The sequence below is a fragment of the Papio anubis genome, chromosome 1 (assembly GCF_008728515.1).
Source record: "Papio anubis isolate 15944 chromosome 1, Panubis1.0, whole genome shotgun sequence".
Lineage (NCBI taxonomy): Eukaryota > Metazoa > Chordata > Mammalia > Primates > Cercopithecidae > Papio > Papio anubis.
The window spans coordinates 46,962,944-46,985,551 of NC_044976.1; the positions used below are offsets into that span (position 1 = coordinate 46,962,944).

The 22,608-nt window shown below is 35.1% G+C and overlaps 1 protein-coding gene and 1 pseudogene across 3 annotated transcripts in view; one reads left to right on the top strand and one right to left on the bottom strand.

The window, feature by feature from the left end:
• The window catches only part of SPATA6 (spermatogenesis associated 6), a 191,621-nt gene that overhangs the window by 161,144 nt on the left and 7,869 nt on the right, over window positions 1-22,608 (bottom strand). For all 3 annotated transcript variants that reach the window (XM_009208244.3, XM_003891853.4, XM_009208234.3), the window contains exons 2-3: window positions 11,744-11,881; window positions 10,290-10,338 (exon numbers count right to left, since the gene is read on the bottom strand). In XM_009208244.3, coding sequence (XP_009206508.1) covers window positions 10,290-10,338; window positions 11,744-11,881 — 187 coding nt within the window. The remainder of the gene's footprint in view (window positions 1-10,289; window positions 10,339-11,743; window positions 11,882-22,608) is intronic.
• On the top strand, window positions 3,706-3,817 carry LOC116271910 (annotated as a pseudogene).

Genomic DNA, 22,608 nt, shown 5'->3' on the forward strand with positions numbered 1-22,608 from the left:
CTAAAGAGTTCCCCTCTGGAGGACACTACAACTGCAGCGCCCCTTTTTGCCCCATCCAGCAGGAAGTAGCTAGAGTGGTCATCGCCCAATTCCCAACAGCAGTTGGGAGCCTGTTAAGAGGGGTGATTGAGAGGTGAAACCAGCTGGAATTCCTGGGTGGAGTGCGGACTTGAAGAACCTCTGTGTCTAGCTAAAGGATTGTAAATGCAACCATCAGCACTCTGTAAAAACGCGCCAATCAGTGCTCTGTGTCTAGCTAAAGGATTATAAATGCACCAATAGCACTCTGTAAAAACGTACCAATCAGCACTCTGTCTAGCTAAAGGATTGTGAATGCACCAATCAGCACTCTGTGAAAATGCACCAATCAGTGCTCTGTGTCTAGCTTTAAAAGACTGTAAATGCCCCAATCAGCAATGTGTAAAAACACAACAATCAGCACTTTGTGTCTAGCTGAAGGATTGTGAATGTATCAATCAGCACTCTGTAAAAACACACCAATCAGGCTCTGGGTCCAGCTGAAGGACTGTAAATGCACCAATCAGCACTCTGTAAAAATGCACCAATCAGTGCTCTGGGTCTAGCTAAAGGATTGTAAATGCACCAATCAGCACTGTGTGTCTAGCTAAAGGTTTATAAATGCACCAATCAGCACTCTGTAAAACGGACCAATCAGTACTCTGTAAAATGGACCAATCAGAGAAGGACGTGGGCGGGGACGAATAAGGAAATAAAAGCTGGCCACCCCAGCCAGCAGCGGTGACCTGCTCAGGTCCCCTTCCACGCTGTGGAAGCTTTGTTCTTTCATTCTTCACAATAAATCTTACTGCTGCTCACTCTTTGGGTCTGTGACACCTGTAAGAGCTGTAACATTCACCACAGAGGTCCGCAGCTTCATTCTTGAAGTCAGCAAAACCAAGAACTCACCGGAAGGAACCAGCTCCAGACACATAAGGACTGTCAGAATCATTTGATCTGAGGTTACTCAAGGATCTGACCATTTATAGACTATCCAGTTAAAGGGGTGCTAGGGTCCCCTTGAGAATCTGGAGCATGTTCAATTTGTTTTTTAATAACACATTTTTAATAAATTTTTGATTTTAGGCAGACAGATAAGCACATACTAGTTTTGTATTTTAGACGATAGGAAATGTATAGATGACTCAATTCCAGTACTAGAATAGGTAGGTGAAAATTCCAGAAGATTCCACATTGGTTCAATAATTTTCCTTACTTGAAATTCTTCTCTATGCTTCCACTGACATACAGCCAAACTGATTAAGTTATTTGGGCTTGACTTTATATTTTATTTAAATGGGTTATTTCTGTCATTTCTGCTATCATTCTGTGTTTAAATTTAAAGGCTCAGTACTATGGAGACACATTGTAGGAACATCTATGAGGTGCTGCCAGGGCATCTATTCCTCTCCTTTCCCCTTCCATTACAGATCTACGTAGTTCTTAAAAAGCTAACACATGTACCACCTGAACGAAAGGCAGAACATGTGTATATAGGCTACGCCAACAGCATACTACATCCCCCTTTCTACTCTGATTAGAATAAACCTCAAAGCTTGATGAAAAGTATGGAACACAGACCTCTTACTTATTCTTAAGGATATGGTGGGGAAGACATGAGGCCTGAGACCACTGCAATTTTGCTGCTATAAATTTTGCTGCCATACATGAGATTAACATTCAAGAAAATATAACAATTATAAATGTATAAGCAATTAAGACAGAGCCTCAAAATAAATACATCACACTAGGTCCAATTAGGAGAGAGAAGCCACACAGGAAAAGTTTAATATAAAGAACAGTTAACTATAACAGGGTATTCAAGGAGTAAGAGACTGTCTAGGAAGATGTAAAAAGAATTTAAAATAATATAGGAATAGCAGGTAGAGAAGCAGCCATTACCCCTAGGGCTCAGAGTACCAACAAAAAAACTACATAAGCCCTCTTGCCCAGTGACGAGATCAGACGTTGTTGGAGAGGGTACAGTCTGGGCTCACTGAAAGAGAAGTCACTCTAGTGCTGTGCCAGTGGTACATATTGAAAATCTGCCCTGTGGAACTTGCCAGAAATTCTCCCTCTAGGATACCAGGGAGGCTATTTACAGGGAGATATTTCACCAGAAGCTTCACTGTAGAACCATCCAAAGAGAGGCCAACTGGGCAAAAACACTGCAGACCACCCTGTATTGCAATACCTGGCCACTTGAGAAGCTACATGGCCTTCAGAAGCCTGGTGCTGGAAAAAGTCAAGTGAATACATTGGTACCTGGAAGCAAAATCTGTTCCCCTGCAGTATTTCTTCAGGGTCCTCTAATATACAAAGCTTCAGTACCAGGTAGAGAAAAAAAAAATTTAAGGGTTTAAGTCAATTTCCACAGAACAGGAAAGAAGATTGAATTTGGTTAGGTGCAATAAATTGATAACCAGCAGATTATATGAAGCAAAACCTGATATAAATGAAAGAAGATATAATTCAATAATTATAATTAGACATTTAAATACCTTTCTCTTAGTAATTAGTAAAACAACCAACTCTCCCAAAAGAATACAATCAGAATGCACAAGACTTGAACATTACCAACTTAAATGACAGAAATAGATTGATACAGAATAATCAATCAATGACAACAAAATACAGTTGACCTTAACTGCATAGGTCCATTTATACACGAATTTTCTTCTGCCTCTGCTACCATTGAGACAGCAAGACCAACCTCTTCTCTCTCTTCCTCCTCAGCCTGCTCAACATGAAGATGATGATAGACTTTTATGATGAACTTCTACTTAAAAAATAGTAAATATATTTTCTTTTTTCATGGTTTTCTTAACATTTGCTTTTCTCTAGCTTACTTTATTATAAGAATATAGTATATAATATATATAACAAACAAAATATGTGTTAATTGACTGCTTATGTTATTGGTAACACTTCTAGTCAAGAATAGGTTATTACTAGTTAAGTTTTCAGGGGAGTCAAAAGTTATACGTGGCTAGGCACGGTGGCTCATGCCTATAATCCCAGCACTCTGGGAGGCCAAGGCAGGTGGATCACCTGAGGTCAGGAGTTCCAGGCAAGAGTGGGCAACACGGTGAAACCCCACATGTACCAAAAATACAAAAATTAGCCGAACATGGTGTCACGCATCTGTAGTCCCAGCTACTCAGGAGGCCGAGGTAGGAGAATCACTTGAACCTGCGAGACGGAGCGTGCAGTGAGTTGACATCACACCACTGCACTCCAGGCTTGGCGACAGGGTAAGACTCCATCTCAAAACAAAAAAACGTTATACATGAATTTTCGATTACATGGGGGAGACAGCACCCCTAACTCCCATCTTGTTCAAAGGTCAACTGTACACAATCTTTTCAAGTGCACTTGGAACACTCTCAAGACCATAGGATAGGCCATAAACAAGCCTCAATAAATATAAAAAAGTTAAAATCTTACAAATTATGTTCTCTCACAACAACAGAATTAAATTAGAATCAACTTTAGAAAGAAATATAGGAAATCCCCAAATATTTGGAAATAAGATATTTCAAAAGAACCCACAGTCAAAGAAGAAATCAAACCAAAAAAAATTGGACAATATCTTAAAATTAATGGAAACAAAAATAACATCAAAATTTATGAAATAGGGCAAAGTTGGGGGAAGATGGAAATTTACACTTTTAAAAGCTTGTATTAAGCTTTGCACATTGGTAGTATCGTAGCCAATGAGATTTATCCAAGGCAAGATTATTGCTAATAAAAAGTTTATATTAGAAAGGAAAAAAATATCTGTAATCAATCATCTATGCTTCCACCTCAAGAAGCTGCCAGCCTGAGCAAAATGGCAAAACCCCATCTCTACAAAAAATAAAAAAATTAGCTGGGCATGGTGGCATATGCCTGTGGTCCCAGCTACTTGGGGGGCTAAGGTGGAAAAATCACTTGAACCTAGGATGTAGAGGCTGCAGTCAGCCATGTTCATACTACTGTACTCCAGCCTGGGTGACAGAGCAAGATCCTGTCTCAAAAAAAAAGGATAAGCTGAAAAAGGATGAGTAAATCATAGGCAAAGTAGGTACAGGTTGAATATCCCTAATCCAAAAACATGAAATCTGAAATGTCCCAAAATCCAAAACTTTTTGAATGCTGACATTATGCCACAAGTGGAAAATTCCACATGTATCATCACATGATGGGTCACAGTCAAAATGTAGGCACGCAACAAGTTTATTCAGGTTCCCCACGGGAAAAAAAGACGTTCTCCATCCGCATCAACAGCAATCTTTTCTGAGCACACCCATATTCCACCACACAAGCACATCTACAAAAGGTAATAAAATGGCATGTGTGTAGGCTGAACATGCCAATGGCAAGTTCCCTACAATGCCTCACTCCATATAAATTCAGAGTCAGAAATGATGGTGATGTCAAATAATCACAGACTGTCCACACAGGTGGCTGAGATAGTGACACGTTTGCTTTCTGATGGCTCAATATACACAAAATTTGTTTCATGCACAAATTATTTAAAATATTGTATAAAATTACCCTCACACTCTTTGTACAAGGTATATATGGAACATAAATAAATTTCATGTTTACATTTAGGTCCCATCCACAAGATATCACATTATGAATATATGTGAATAATCCAAAATCCTTCTACAAGGACCAAACATTTCTGGTCCCAGGCATTTTGGATAAGAGACACTCAACCTGTAGAAGGAAGAAATACAAAGATCAAAATGAAAATCAATGAAATAGAACAGAAAAAAAATAGACAAAAATCATTGAAATAAAGAAATTGTTTCTTCAAAAATATCAAACTGATAAACTTTTAGGCTAACCATCCAAGAAAAAAGACAGAAAACACAAATTGCCAAAATCAAGAATGAAAAAGAGAACATTGCTACTAATCTCGCAGAAATTAGAAGGATCCTAAGGGGAAAAGATGAACAACCTTATGCAAACAAGGTAGACATCTTAGATGACAGACAAATACCTAGGAAGACACAAATATCAGAGCTAACTCAAAAAGAAATAAACATATAACAGGAATTTGATACAGTAATTTAAAACCTTCCCACAAAGAAAAGCCCAGGCCCAAATGGCTTTGCTGATAAATTGAAACAAATATTTAAAGATAAAATAATTCCAATTCTAAACGAACTCTTCCAGGTAACAGAGAAAGAGGGAACATTTCTCAATCTATCATATGAGGCCAGTATTACCTGGATAACAAAGCAAGAAAATGAAATTATAAAACTACAGACCAATAGTCCTCATAAAGAGACACCAAAAAATCATTAACAAAATATTAGCAAACTAATATTCTGATTCTGGGAAAATATACAAGAATTTGTATTTTATTAGTTTGCTAATATGCTGATTCTGGGAAAATAAAACTGATTCTGGGAAAATATAAAAGGACTATATACTATGACCAAGTACAATTTATCCCAGAAATGACATGTCTGTTTAACACTAGAAAATCAATTAATGTAATAAACCACATTAACAGAATGAAGGGAAAAATCACATGATTACCTTGACATGGAAGAATGTACTTGACAAAATCCAATACCCACTCATGATAAAACCTCTCAAACAGCCCAGATTAGATCTCTTCATCTTATATAAATCATAGAGAATCTTCTGATAAAGGATATCTCTCTTACAAGAAAAACCACAGCCAACCTCACATTTTATGGAAGATTGAGTATTTTTCCCCTAACATCAGAAACAAGGCAAGAATGTCTATGTTTACCACTTCTAGTCAACACTGTACTGAAGGTCCAAGCCAGTGGAGGAAGAAGAGCAGGAGGAGGAAGAGAGGGAACAAGAGAGGGTGGAGGAAGATGAAGAAGAAGAGGGAGAAGAAGAGGAAGAAGAGGAGAAACGAAAGTAAAGGTACACAGATTGGAAAGAAAAAAGTAAAACTGCCATTATTCTCAGATCATATAATTCTGAATATAAAAATTAATCTACAAGAACAACAATAAAAAACCTACCTGAACTAAAAAATGTTTAGTAGGTGCAGAGTTCAAGATATATAAAATCTATTTTATTTCTAAAATACAGCATACAAGAATTTAAAAATAAAATTAATGAAACAATTCTATTCATAATAGCATCAAATATAATAAAATACTTGGAAATCAATCCAACAAAAGAAATGCATACTGTATACTGAAAACTCTAAAACATTGTTGAGAGAAATTAAAGATCTAAAAAAAAAAAATGAAAAGACATACCAGGTTCATAGATCAGAGATTTAATAGGTTTAAGAAAGCAGTTCTCCCCTAAATTCATCTCTAAATTCAACACTATTTCTGTCAACACTGTTCCTATTCAACATTCTTCTTATGTAGTTCCAAGCCAGCTTTTATGTTGAAACTGACAAGCTGACTCAAATTTATATGATATGCAGAGGACCCAGAAATAGTCAAAACAAAGTTGAAGAACTTACACAATATAACTTCAAAACTTACCATAAAGTTAAAGACAGTGGTACTGACATAAGGATAGACATACAGATGAGTGGAACAGGCTAGACAGTCCAGAAGTAAACCCCCACATTTACAGTCAATTGGTTTTCAACAAAGGTGCAAAGATGATTAAATGAGGAAAAGGACTGTCGTATCAACAAATGATGCTGAGACAACTGGATAGCCATCCATCAAAAACAAACAAAAAAACTACACCCTTACCTCACGCCATACATAAAATGTAACTCAAACTATATGATAGGCCTAAAGGCAAGAGATAAAAATATAAAATGTCTAGAAGAAAAGACAGGAGAAAATGTTTGTGACCTTGGGTTGGGCAAATATTTCATAGACATGACAGCAAAACCATTTTAAAAATTGATAAATTAGACTTAATAACTTTCAGTTCTCAAAAGACACCATTGAGAGAATAAAAAGACAAACTGCAGACTGGGAAAAGCATTTACAAATCATATATCTGATAAAGGATTTATATTTATAATTTTTTTTTTTAAAAACTTACAACTCAATACAAAGACAACCCATTGCAAAACTGGGCAAAAGATTTGAATAAGAATTTTACAAGAAAAAATGAATAGCTAATAAGCTCATGTAAATATGTTCAAAATCATTAGTCACTATTAAATTGCAAATGAAAAATACAATAAGCTACTATTACACACCATCCAAAAGACTGACAATATCAAATCTTGAGGATGATGTTGAGAAATTGAAACATTCATACATTGTTGGCGGGAATGTAGAATGGTACAGTAATTTGGAAAACAGGTTGACAGTTTCCTAAAATTCTAAACATATACTTAGCATACAACCCAGCACATATCCACATATTCATACCAACATGATTCATAATTGTCTAAAACTGAAAACAGTCCAAATGTCCATCAAATAGTCAATGTGGAAGGGAAACATTCCATACAACAGAATACTATTCAGCAATAAAAAGGAATGAACTACTTGGATGTGGAACAACATGAATGATTCTGATAAACATTACTCTAAATGAAAAGAAACCAGAGAAAAAAGACTATATATTATATAACTCTTCAGATGAAATTTTTAGAAAAGGCAAATATAGAGAGACAGAAAATACATTGGTTTCTGGGGACTGGGAGGTGGGCATAGGGACTGACTGCAAATAGGCATCAGGAACTTTTTGGGGTGGTAGAGACATTCTAAATTGGAAAATGATGATGATACACAATTGTATAAATCTTCTAGAAATCATTTTAACCATAGTTAAAATGGGTGAATTTTATGACATATAAATTATACCTCACTAAAGCTGTTAAATAAAGTAAGGGAAGCAGGGAATGAAGGATTTGCCCTGCCTTTCCTCTAGGAACTATATTTCAAAGTAACAAAATTGCTGATTAGGAAAATTTCTCTTATAGAAAAATTCTAGTTAATAAATACAAAAGAATGACAATATTAGAAAAATAATAATGTGCAACCAGTAAGGAAAAAATAGATCTCAAGGGATACTACAGCTATTACATGAAAAGCTGATGAGGCGCCTTATAATGGAGGAATCAGGCTGATGCTGTCTGGAGCCAAATTATCATTCTTAGCATGACTAAATGTAAAACAATCAGATATTTTATGCAACTTGACATAATGCCATTAAGTACACAGCACCAACTATGAAGATTTCTTGCTAAAGTAACAAAATAAGCCAGAATCTAATCAAACCTCTATGTCTAATTATCAGTTTATAAAACAAGTAATAAACAATCTAAGCAACATTTTAAGGAAGCAATCAGCCAAACCCGAACTGTATGACATTCTAAATGACCTAGTTTTTCTAACAAACCCATAGTATTAAAAACAAAAAAAAGTGTAGGACACTACTACGGGAAAAAAAGAGAGAAATCAACATATATGGTGTGTGAACCACACCTGATTTTAACAAATCAATTGCAAAAAGACACTTTGGGGATAACTAGGGATATGTGAATTATGACTGTTTGATTTTATTAAGAAATTACTGATTTTGTTAGGTGTGATACCAGCATGGCAGCTCTATATTTTTTAAAGCCTTTATCTGTTAGAGGCCATACCAAAGGATTTATGGTGAAATGACATAATGCATAGGATTTGCTTTTAAATATTCCAGCAATGCTCTTCAGGTGGCAGAGTGAACATGTAATAAGATTGGCAAAATGCCAAAAATTATTGAAGCTGGGTGACAGATACACAGGATTTCATCACATTCTATTCTCTCCACTTTTAGTGTTGGTATTATAAACTCATCCATTTTTTTTAAAATTAAGGAACCAAAAAAGATTGCAAAACGGTATAGTAAGGGAGGAGTAAAAGACAAAAGAGCTCAAAGCACATTAGAGAGGTCAAGGATAAAGACTAACATGGAAGTAATCAGAGGATAGCTAATACATGAAGCCAAGTCTTTGGAGAGTATTATATAAGGAGACGCCATAAACAAAGTATAAAAAGAGATCAGAGAAGAAAGCCAGTGGAATATTAATATTTGAAGATAGGGCAGAGAAAGATGAATTTAAAAAGGATACGAAAAAGTAGAATACTAGTGGTTGGGAAGAGAGCCCAAGGAAAAAAAAATCAGGGAAATCAAAGAAAGAAAATTTCCAAAAAATAATAACCACTAAGTACACTTCTTATAACCTCAAAATTTCAAATCAAATGGGACAAAAAAGGCATTATTTTTTAACAGAAGAATTTCAAAATGAGAGAAATGTTTATCTTCACTTTTTTTTAAGATACACAGTTTCCCAGATACTAAACAAGATGTTCAGTAAACATTAAAATTCGTATATCCATTAGCACCAAACTGCCACCTGGCTAGTCTGCTGCAGTGGAAAATATAATACCAAGGGCTAGAACAGCTATACAAAATAAATAAGATACTGACATTGGCCATAAAGAGTTATTGGGAGAAGAGTCACTAAACTATAAGCTCCGTGAGATAGACAATGGGCCAGATTTTTCCTCCCTATATACCCAGATGCTTGCATGTTCCAGGCTACATGTTTCTACATTGCTAGAGTTGCAATGGGACCAGCAGGGGAGGCCAAATGGAAAGGAAAGTTAATAATGATTATGCTCAATTTTACTGGCCTTTGGAGCCACCGTTATACATTACATCAATCTGGTGATCCCAGAGCTCTTTCTAATTACAATGATAAATTAACAGAGCTTTTCATTTAACACCCAGAGCTTAAAAAGTGTACACTCTTGCATTGCTGCTCTCACAAATAGTTGTATCTTTTTATAGTTGATTCTGAGTACTTTGAAGAATTTACTTGTTACGTAGAGCCTTGGAAAAATGTATTTTTCAAATAATTTATTAACGTAACGAATACAATGTAAAGTGCAAAAGCATATATTTTAAGCTATCATTACTTTGATCTTATTCACTCTCTTGACTTGAAATACACTGAAGTTGAAGACATATTTCTGTTTGCAGGGCAAAATCTCACGTAACATGAATCTCTATCATTATATCACAAACACCCCATATCGTCTTAATCAATAAGAAGTTTAAATAAGTCTCAGTTTTCCATAAACCAAACACACAAAAAAAGAAGTAATTCTCAGCCTCTCTGCAGCATATACATCTTTTATTATTTCCAGGAATATTCTGAAATTCTAAAAAGTATTAAAAAGTCTCAGCTCAAGATTTTTTAAGTTCTACTAACCCCTTTTAAACTTTTATTTAACCCAAGATTAAAGATCATAAGGATAATAAATCCTAAAATGTCTTAGAATCAGGAATTAAAAAGTTAAAAAACTTACATTCAAGCTGTGTAACCACATCTCCAGGATCTACTGCTTCCGGGAACACCTACAGTGAGAAGATATAGGGAGAGGCAAGAAGGAAGATATGTATGAATATTTTTTTCTCCCCTCATTCCCAAAATATCATTCCTTTCACAATCACAGAAACTTTTGACATTATTGAGAACTGTCAGTTCCTCTCTGCTTCCCATCACTACAAAATATTCTACAAATAAACTTTACAGCTTGCGCTGCCTCCGTCTCCAATTTCCTCTGCTAGTATTCTTCCTCCTGTTACCATGATCATACTACGCCTTCTTGGTGTTCCTCCAATGCATCAAGATTATTCTCAACAACAAGTCTTTATATTTGTTATTCCTCTACTTAGAATGCTCTTCTCCTAGACCTTCAAATAAGAGTGATATAATTTCATAATTCAGGCTCAGCTTAAATGCTATTGCCTTCTCTGACCACCTTTTACAATAGACAATCCCCCAAATCCCCGTACCCGCCCATTACCCTCTTCATGCACTTATCACTATCTAAAATTATTCACAAATTTATTTGGTTATTGTCTGTTTCCCCCATTACAATGAAAGCTCCCAGAGGGGAGGATTTTGCCTTGTTTACCATATGTCCTCAGTGCCTAGAAAAGTCCACGGAATACAGTAGGTTCTGGAGAAAAAGAAGAAAGAAGGAATAAGGGAAGAAAGGAAGGTGAGAAGAAAGGAAAGAAGATGAGAAAGAAGGAAATTAAAAAGTAAGAAACACAATTGGTAATAATTAACCAAAAGCAGCAGTTTTAGGGGAAAAAAAAGACTTATAGAAGGAAGTACCAAGAAACAGTCATAAGTAAAATACTGTATATTCTTTGTTTTTTAGATGGAGTCTCACTCTGTCACTCAGGCTGGAGTGCAATGGTGCAATCTCCTCTTACTACAACCTCCACCGCCCAGATTCAAGCAATTTTCCTGCCTCAGGCCCCTGAGTAACTGGGATTATAGGCATGTACCACCACATACGGCTATTTTTCGTATTTTTAGTAGAGACAGGGTTTCACCATTTTGACCAGGCTGGTCTCAAATTCCTGACCTCAGGTGATCCACCCGCCTCGGCCTCCCAAAGTGCTGGGATTACAGGCATGAGCCACTGCGCCCAGCTGATATATTCGCATCTATTAATGACTTTGCTCTCTTTTTATGAAAATCATTATTTAGAAATCAAGATTCTATGTTACATAAAGTCCACTAAATCAATTTTAGGAATAAGCTAATCAAAGAAAAAAAGGCAAGTGATTCAATGCATATTTAATGCAAATTTTCAAGCTTCCAGACTTAAGTTACAAATATCCTTTTGAATTAAACCAAAGCACACAGTCAGCAGTAATAATTTCTGTTATGGGCTTTTATTCAAAAATTGGAACCACTTTGATTTTTTTGTTTGTTAATACTTGATCTGATATTTGAACTCACCTTTTCAAACACCATTCTGGCATTGAAGACCAGTGGAAAAGTGGCTGGGACACATTGTGTCTTTTTGTATTGGCCAAACACACAGATGCTAAGATAGATGTCCTCTTTGTCTTTAAGCACGACTCCTGGGCAAGTTACCTGAAAGAAATTAGATAAAATGGATGTAACTGCTTTATAAATTCCCTGAACTATCCTACTAAAATAACTTATTATCAAATATTACATAAAAACATTAGTCTGCTAACCTAATAAAAAATACTCACAAACAAAAAGAGAGAGAGAGAGAGAGAGAGGGACAGAGAGAGACTAGTGTTTACAGATTTAAATGAAATGCTTTTATAACTTCCATCCCTCTGAGAAAACTATGATTTTACATTTGGTTACTTGTGCCACATTTGAAGTTCTATGTACTAGCTCTTGGGACAGACACTAATAGTTTTAAACAGTCAGCCTGAGGCTCCCACTTTATGCTGAATGCTGACATAAAGTTACTCAGTATCATTTAATCACAAGATTAACACTCAGCAGAAATAAAACATTATATTAGAGAATTAAAAAACCACCGATAAAAACCACAAATCTGACTTCTACCACCCAAAATCGCAGTTCACAGATACCTTCATCAAAAGCAATATGACAAAGTTTCAAAGCTAATAAATTGAAAGTTTCTAGCCAATAAAGTACTTTTTACATATTAAATTGTACTTAACTATTCTCATTGTGCTTGACAGAAAATATAGGCATAAAATGTGTGGTTATTAAATAACACATAGCACAGTCTCTCCAGTACCTACCATATTCTATTGCCAGTGATCAACTACACCCTTAGCAGAATATTAAAGGCTCTCTAAGATTTGAGTCCAATATAATGTTACCCAACACTCCCAACAACACATTCAAAGTACATTTTTTATTGTTCTCTTTTCTTGACTCATGTTCTTTCATCATCTGTATAATGTAACATAATATAATATAATGTAAGGAGCAGTAACTCCTTACTACTCCATTCCATCTCCTCCTCATTTATTCCTACCACCTGCCAAGACATATATCAATGAATATCTCCTACACAAAACTTCTCTTGATTCACCATTATTCGATTCAACCTAATTCAAACATTTATTATGAACTTACTATATGCAAGTAAGTAGGTCTTAAATTTCTGTAGCATTTTGTAATTATGGTACAAATTATTGTGTACATGCATTTTAATTAAGTGGGTACATATCACCTCTTGATCATAAATTTCCTGAGGACGGAAATTTTCTTATCATCATCATTGTATCCAAAGATACAGACTTTCAATATTAAGAAAAAGCATAGAGGTTATCTAGTCCAGCTTTGAGTTTTTTATATGTGAAACAAACAGAGCCCCAGGAAAGTTAAAGTGATCTACTAACTTAAGGTCACAAAGTAAATGAGTCATAAGATTAAATAAGTTAATATATTCAAAGTGCTTACAGCAGTGCTTGACAGAACATTCATTAATACTATCATAATTATTAGATTAAAAACCATATCATCTGCCATCTTACCACACTATTACATTGAATAAATGAACTTCACATCCTTTTGTATATACTAATTATCTTCTGTGCTAGCTATTTGACTCCATCTCCCTGTTACCCTATGTACCACTTTTGCTCTAATATATTCCCAATTCATCACTAAAATAAGGGTCCTTAGCAATTCTCATTCTGTCCAGAAGGTTCATTTCTTGCTTTGCCTCATTAAAACTAAAACCATCTTAAGATTCCCTCTAAATCTGCGCTGTCCAAAATGGTAGGCACTAGCCAATTACGCCCAGAGATATAGCTAGTCTAACTTAAAATGGGCTGTAAGTGTAAAATACAAATGGATTTTTAAGACTCAGTAAAAAAATCTTTAAAATATTTCATTAATAACTGTTATATTAATTGCATGTTGAAATGATATTTTGAATACATTGATTTAAATAAAATATATTATTACTTTTGACTACTTCTTCAATTTTTTTGTTTTTTTTTGAGACAGAGTCTCACTCTGTTGCCCAGGCTGGAGTACAGTGGTGCGATCTCGGCTCACTGCAAGCTCCACTTCCTGGGTTCACGCCATTCTCCTGCCTCAGCCTCCAGAGTAACTGGGACTACAGGCGCCCGCCACCACACCTGGCTAATTTTTTGTATTTTTAGTGGAGACAAGATTTCACTGTGTTAGCCAGGATGGTCTTGATCTCCTAACCTTGTGATATGCCTGCCTTGGCCTCCCAAAATGCTGGGATTACAGGTGTGAGCCACCACACCCGGCCTACTACTGTAACCTTTTTAAATGTAGCTATTAGAAAAATTTAACTTTATATACTTGGCTCAATTTGAGGCTCTTACATTTTTTTCTGGACAGTACTGCTCTAATTATCCTCACTGGAAACTGCTGAATCTCTATCCAATTTGTAACATATGCAAGAAGACATTACTTGTTTTTTTCATCTACAATTCTACAAATTCTGCTGTCTCGTAAAAGAACACCCAGAAGCTCTCCAAAAAGAAAGCCAGAAAAGGGAAGTTAAAGGAAATCAGATGGGTGGTTGACTTAAATCACCTTGACAAGCTATGACATAGACTTGGCAATTCAGAAGCGCATACACATGTGCAAACTGTTCATGTGCCCAGAAATGACCTGAGAAAGCCATAACCCTTCATCTCTGGTTGACCTTCAGGCTTTGAGAAAGTTGGAAGTGAAGGCTAAGGCAGAGTTGTAAATGGCTGCCAGGGCACAGAAAGCATACCCCAGCACATACACAGAGAACCTTGACAATGGCTGAAAGACCTCTTGGTTCAAACATTTAAGGAAATAGAAGGCCAATCTTTAGGAGACCATAAAGTTAACTGAGCAAAGCTGTCAGTGGCTACACATGACAAAGATTACAGATTTTACAGAGTTAGTTCAGGAAATTAATTAAACAAAAAACAATAATACCAGACAACAAACTCAGGAGAAAGGGAGGGAGCTCTGATTTACACAGTCCCACATAATTTAAAAAGTCCAATTTTCAACAAAAATTACAACATGCAAAGAAATAGGAAGCACAGCCCATACAAGGGGGAGGGGGAAGAAAAGAAAAAAGAGCAGTCAATAAAAACTGTCCCTGAGGAAACCCAGAAGTTGGGCTTACTAAACAAAGATCTGAAATCTATTATAAATAAAACAAAGAACTAAAGGAAATCGTGCCTAATGATCTAAATGAAAGTATGGCAATGCTGTCTCATCAAATAAGAAATATCAGCAAAAAGATAAAAATTTTTAACAGAACCAAATAAAAATTCTAGAGTTAAAAAAGTGCCAAAATTAAATTAAAAATTCACTAGAGAAGTTCAAGAGGAGATATGAGCTGTCAGAAGAAAGAATAACAGAATCTGAAAATATGTCAATTAAGATTATCTAGTCTGATTAACAGAAGGAAAAATGAACAGAGTTTAAGACCTGTGGGATACCACCAAGCACAGTAAAATAAATATAATGGGAGCCTCAGAAAGGATATCACAAGAATGTATGAAATCTTCTGATCTTTAAAGAAAACCAATCAAAAAATCAAACAAGATAAAAGAAATCAAGGGAGGATAACTTGAGGCCAGGAGTTCAAGACCAGCCTGGGCAACATAGTGAGATCCTCTCTCTACAGAAAAAAATTTTTAAGTTTTTACAAGATCAAAGAAATCCAACCTGTGCACCTAATAAACTTTCAAAAGAAGAGAATCCATCCAGGCATGGTGGCTCACGCCTGGAATCCCAGCACTTTGGGAGGCCCACATGGGCGGATCTCCTGAGGTCAGGAGTTCGAGACCAGCTTCGCCAACATGGCGAAACCCCATCTCTACTAAAAACACAAAAATTAGCTGGGCATGGTGGCACATTCCTGTAATCCCAGCTACTCAAGAGGCTGAGGCAGGAGAATCGCTTGAACCCGGGAGGCAGAGGTGGCAGTGAGATGAGACTGCACCACTGCACTCCAGCCTGGGCAACAGAGCAAGACTCCATCTCAAAAAAAAAAAAAAAAAAAAGAAAAAGAAAAAAAGAGAATCCAATGAACTCTCAAGAAGAGAGAATCTTGAAAACAACAAGAGAGAAGTGATTCAGCAGGCAGCAATAATCTTCAGTAAGATTAACGGCTGATTTCTCATCAGAAACATGAAGCCAGTAGGAAGAGTGATAACTTACTCAAAGTGCTGACAGAAGAAAACTTTCAAACAATAATTCAATACCCACAAAAGTTTTCTTTCAAAAAGTAAGTAAAACTAAGTATTCCCAAATAAACAAAAACTGAGATAGCTCATCACTAGCAGAACTTCCCTCTCAAAAATACTTAAAGAGAATCTTTCAGGTTGAAATGAAAGAATACTAGACATAGGCTCATATCCACATTAAAAAAAGAGCACTAGTAAATGAAACTATATAGAGTAAATATAAAAACAGTATAAATGCATTTCTCACTCATTTCTCCTATTTTATTTCAAAGACAATTACAGAAAGCAACAATTATAAAACTGTGCTGGTTTTATAATTGTTTATAAAATGTATAAACTTATATTTATAAAAATGTAATTTGTATGAGAATAATATAAAGGGAGGGAGAATAGAACAAAATAGAAGGAAAGGTTTTATGTAACAGTGAAAATAAGTTAGTATTAGTCCATACTAGATTATAAATTAAGATGCTAATTGTAAACCCCAGACAAGCACTAAGAAAGTAACTTTCTTTAAAATACAGCTTAAAAAAAAAAAAGAAAATGTAAGTGGTACACTAAAAAATAAACAACACAAAAAAAGCCATAATGGAGGAATAGACAAAATAGTCACAGAAAACAGATGACAAAATGATACAAGTAAATCTTATCTATGGTTACATTAAAGATAAATTGACTAAACACTCCAACCAAAAGGTAGAATGGCAGAATGGATTCAAAACTGTGATCCAACTATTTTCTTGGCCATAAACAGAAATAAAGTACTATTACATGCTACAACATGGATGAACCTTAAAAGCATTATGTTAAGTGAAAAAAAGTGTTAAAAGCACAAGGCCAGGTGTAGCCAATCTTTTTTGCTGTCTTTTTTGCTGACTGTCAGTGGGCAGAGTATCCAGGACTGATTTTCCCAGGGGCAACCCTGCCTGCTCATTTCTGGTTGTCTACTCTAACAAACTGATTAATAGATAGGCCAAATATGGTATGTCCATACAATGAAATATTATTCACCATAAAAAGAAATAAAGTACTGATACATGCTACAACAGGGTTGAATCTTAAATGCATTATGCTAAGTAAAAAAAAGTAAGACACAAAAGGCCACATACTGCTTGATTCCATTTATAGAAATGTCCAGTATAGGCAAATCTACAGATACAGAAATTAGATCCAGGGGCTGGTGGGAGAGGGAAAATAGGGAATGACTACTAACAGATACAGGATTTCTTTATATGGTGATGAAAATGTTCTGAAATTAGTAACGATTTTTGCACAACTTTGTGAATATACTAAAATTTACTAAATTGTACACTTTAAAAAGGAACATTTCAGTCGGGTATGGTGGCTCACACCTGTAATCCCACCACTTTGGGAAGATGAGGCAGGTGGATCATGAGGTTCGGAGTTCAAGACCAGCCTGGCCAACATAGTGAAAACCCATCTCTACTAAAAATACAAAAAATTAACTGGGCATGGTGGCAGGCACCTGTAATCCTAGCTACTCGGGAGGCTGAGGCAGTAGAATTGCTTGAACTCAGGAGGCGGTGGTCACAGTGAGCCAAGATTGCGCCACTCCACGCCAGCCTAGGTGACAGTGCGAAACTCCACATCAAAAAAAAAAAAAAAAAAAAAAAGTAATAGCATGTGGATAATATTGTGACTTCAAAAAGATAAAGACTAAGGATAAAAGTGAAATGAGGGAAAAGATCTATCATCCAATTACTAATCATAAAAGCTGGGGCAGTTATGTTAATATGACATAAAGTAGACTTCAGAAAGAGAAAAATCACCAAGGATAAAGTGGAACGTTTCATATTGATTAAAAGTTTGATTTACTGAGAAGACATAAAATTAAATATAATAGCATCTAATTATACAGTATCAATGTAAATAAAGCAAAAAGTTACACATTTGAATTCCAATACTTCCCTTTCAATAACTGACAAAAATAAGCAGTCAAGTAATCATTAAAGATATAGAAGATATAAGCAATATTTACTAATTTGACCAAAATGACATTTACAGAGTACTTCATCCAATAACAGAAGGATACACATATTTTTTTCCAAGGGCACACAAAAACATTCACCAAGATAGATGATACTGTGAGTAATAAAACAAGTCTCAATCAACATAAAAGGACATAAATATTTTTTAAAAATCACTCAGAGTGTATTATCTAACCACAATGAAATTAAACTAGAAATCAATAATGGGAAAATTAAAAAAAAAAAAAACTAAGTATTTGGAAATTAAATAATAGGGTCCTAAACCACTCATAGGTCAAGGAAGAAATTGTAAGACAAATTAGAAAAAACTTCCAGCTTAATAAAAATGAAAACACAATATATCAAAATTTGTGGGATGTAATTATGTCACTTTTTTTAAGACATGAGGCCCTTCTCTGTTGCCCAGGCTAGAATGCAATGAATGGCGTGATCATAGGTCACTGCAGCCTCAAACTCCTGGACTCCAGCAATCCTCTCACCTCAACCTCCCAAGTGGCTAAGACTACAAGCAGGTGCCACCATGCCTGCCTAATTTTTTTTTTTTTTTTTAAAGAGATGGTGTCTCACTATGTTGCCCAGGCTGGTCTCAAACTCCTAAGCTCAAGTGATCCTCCCACCTCGGCCTCACAAAGCACTGGGATTACAGGCATGTGCCACTGCACCAGGCTTATTAAATCACTTCTAAAAGGTATATTATAGCATTAAATCTTCAAAATTCTTTTAATTCATTTTCTGTTTGGAAAAAAAGCATTTGACAAAATTTAAGCCTCATTCATAATAAATGTTCTCAGCAAACTCAGAAGGAAATTTCCTCAACTGAAAAAGAATATCTATGCAAAAGCCTAAATCTGATATCAAACATACTTGACACTGAAAGACTGAATAATTGCCCCTAATATCAGCAAAAAGTTAAGAATGTCCACTCTCAACACTTCTATACCACAATGCACTATAGGTTCCAGCCAGTGCAGAAGGACAAGAAAAAGATATTTGGAAATGAAAGAAAAGGCATAAGGTTGAAAAGGAAGAGGTAAAACAATGTATTTTCAAACATCATAGTTGTGACCTATTACAAAATATGCTACTAGAAAAAATAGGGAAATTTAGCAAAGTCACAAAATATAAAGGCAATATATAAAACTCCATTTTATTTCTATACACTAGAAATAAAATTTTTAAAAATACCATTTATAGTGGCATCAAAAAAACATGAACTTCTGGCCAGGCACAGTGGCTCATGCCTGTAATCTCAGCACTTTGGGAAGCTGAGGCAGAAAGATCATTTGAGGCCAGAAGTTCAAGACTAACCTGGGCAACATAGCAAGACCTCATCTCCATAAAATATGAAAATAAATAAAAATTTAAAAAATTAAAAATTAAAAACATGAGCTACTTAAGTATAAATTTAACAAAATAGGTATAAGACATGGATACCAAAAACTACAAAAATCACTGAAAGAAACTAGAGACCTAAATAAATGGAAAAATATACTATTAATAGGTTCATGAACTCAATATTGTGAAGATCTCAACTCTCCCAAAATTGATCTATGATTTCAATGTCATCCCAAGCACTAAGAAAACCACCAAAATTGACAATGAGGAAATAAAATCACTTCAAATGAAAATTAATTAATTTGTACAATCAAAAAACAACTTTAAAAGCAGTATTTAGGATCCTTCATCTAGTAAAAGAAAAAAGACTAAAATATTGTGAAATTAACACTGGTAAAAATGAAAATTGGCAGATATTTAAAAAGACTAAATGAGAATTTTGGAAAATTTAGTCGATTAAGTTAAAAATCCCAGTAGACGAGATAAATTTTAAATTATTAAGTACAAATTTAGGCCGGGCGCGGTGGCTCACGTCTGTAATCCCAGCACTTTGGGAGGCCGAGGCGGGCGGATCACAAGGTCAGGAGATCGAGACCACGGTGAAACCCCGTTTCTACTAAAAATACAAAAAAAATTAGCCGGGCGCGGTGGCGGGCGCCTGTAGTCCCAGCTACTCAGGAGGCTGAGGCCGGAGAATGGCGTGAACCCGGGAGGCGGAGCTTGCAGTGAGCCGAGATTGCGCCACTGCACTCCAGCCTGGGCGACAGAGCGAGACTCTGTCTCAAAAAAAAAAAAAAAAAAAGTACAAATTTAATATTGAAGAATTCTCTAAAAACAAGAAGTTTTTTTAATGTTAAAAAAAAAAAACATTTAGGAGCCTCTCTGAACCTATTCTGGTTCAAGGGCTGCCTGATAAATTTAAAGAATAATAAATAAAGCTCTTAAGAAATATTGAGAATAAAAGCCCCAATACATATCTAATAGTACTGCCAGAAAGTAAGACAGGAGAGAACAGCAGAAAAACAATACTCAAAAATACGATAGCTAAGAATTTTCCAGAACTAAAGAAAACCTTAAATTAAATTCTCAAGTGGAAAGCATACACCCAGTGCAAAACAGAATAAACAAATAAATCCACAGCTCTGTACATCACAGTGTACTGAAATACATCAAGGATAAAGTGAAAATACATAATCATAGTGACGAATTTAATATATCTCCATTACAAATGGGTAGATTATACAGACAAAAAATTTAATATGGAATTGAATTTCAGAATAAGTAAGATTGACGTGATAATGACAGATAGAGCTGTATATCCAACAAATGAGATTATATATTAAGTAAGTAGAGAGCATTCACAACAACTGGATAAGTATCAGGACACAAAGGAAATAACAAAAATAATATCATACAGACCTTGTTCACTAGCTATGATGGTTAATTTTATGTATCTACTTCACCGGGTTAAGGGATACGCAAGTAGCTGGTAAACATTATTTCTTGGTGTGTCTGTGAGGATTATTCCATAAGAGATTAGTATTTGAATCAGCACACTGAGTAAAAAAGACCATCCTCACCAATGTGGGCAGGTATTATACCATCTGTGAAGAGCAAGGATAGAACAAAAGGGCAGATTAAGGGCAAATGTTTTCTCTCTCCTTGAGCTCGGACATCCATCTTTTCCTGCCCTTGGATAACAGAACTGCAGGTTCTCAACCCTTCAGACTCCAAGACTTACACCTGGTTCTCAGGTCTTTGTACTCAGATTGAATTACATCACTAAGCTTCTCTGGTTCTGCAGTTTGCAGACAGCTTGCAGGCAGCATATCGTGGGACTACAAAGCCGTCATAATCAAGTGAGCCAATCCCCATAATAAATTCCCTATTAAATAACTATATAGTATATCCCATTGGTTCTGTTTTTCTGGAGAACCCTAATACATGATCCCAATGCAATTAATTAAAATACCACAATAAAAGATAATATATATGTATATGTGTGGGTATGTATGTGTATATGTAGGGGGGAGAGTATGAGTATGGGAGAGTGTTACACACACATAAATCTTATGCATCTTAGAATTAAAACAAATCCTAGATAATTCATAAGCTAAAGTAGAAATCATAATAAAAATTATAAAATATTTAGAGCCAAATGATTTCAAAACATTATCAATACCTTTGAGATGCCAGTTAAATAGCAACTGGAAGCAAATCAAGTGTCTTAAAGGCAGACATTACAATGAGAAAAAGTATTGCAAATTGCAGAGGAGTGGTAAATACAAAATTCAGGATACCGATTAGCCAAAAAGAAGAAGGAAAAAGGAATTATACTAGGCAGAGATTTACAGGACACTTCACCCGGATGGGTACACAGGTGTTCATTAAATGTTACTCTGTAACTTCCTGTATGTCTGAAATATTTCAAAATAAATGTTTTAAAAATAAGTGAAAAAAAGTATTTGACTCATAAAGCTAAAATCTCTCTACAAATACAAATAAAAGATCCTAAATAAAAAATTAGCCAATCAAATCCAGCAAAATAGAGTAAAAAGTGTACATCCTGACTTAAAAGAATTTATCACAGGAATGGGAATAGCTCAACATCAAAAAGTATCATTGTTTTTATAGACTGTGAAAACAATATTATATAATAATTTCACTGGACTGAAAAAAAATCCAAAATAACTCAACATTTGGGATTTTTAAAAATTAGAATAGAAGGCAACTTTATTAACTCAATAAATGAAAACCCTACAGCCAATATTCTATTAGGTTGAACTATATTTGAAATGGCTGAGGTTTTTTTATGTCAAAAAAAAAAAGGCCCATTATCAGCAATTTCATAGGATTTGATCTAATCCTGGTGAAACTTCAGAAGCATAATTTAAAATCAGAAAAAAAGATAAAGATACCTACTTTGTTGTCCCTAACATTAAACACTATACTAGGAATTCTAGCCATCAACATAAAGACAAGGCAAAAAAAAAAAAAAAAAAAAAGACAGACAAAGGATTGTACTGCGGAAGTCAAAACTGTCTATTTTCAAACAACATGATTTTCCACATAAAAAATACAAGTAACTATTGAAATAATATGTTATTTCATGTTACTTAATGTTGCATTCAAAATTAAAATAAAAAATGTGCAAGCAACAAAGATATATACAAGAATGCCCCTAGGAGCACAATTTGTAATATCCCCAAACTAGAAACAACAAGAATGTCCATCAACAATAGAATGAATAAATAGTGGTATACTCATTTAAGAAGGGAAAAAAGGGCTATTGCCTCAAAAA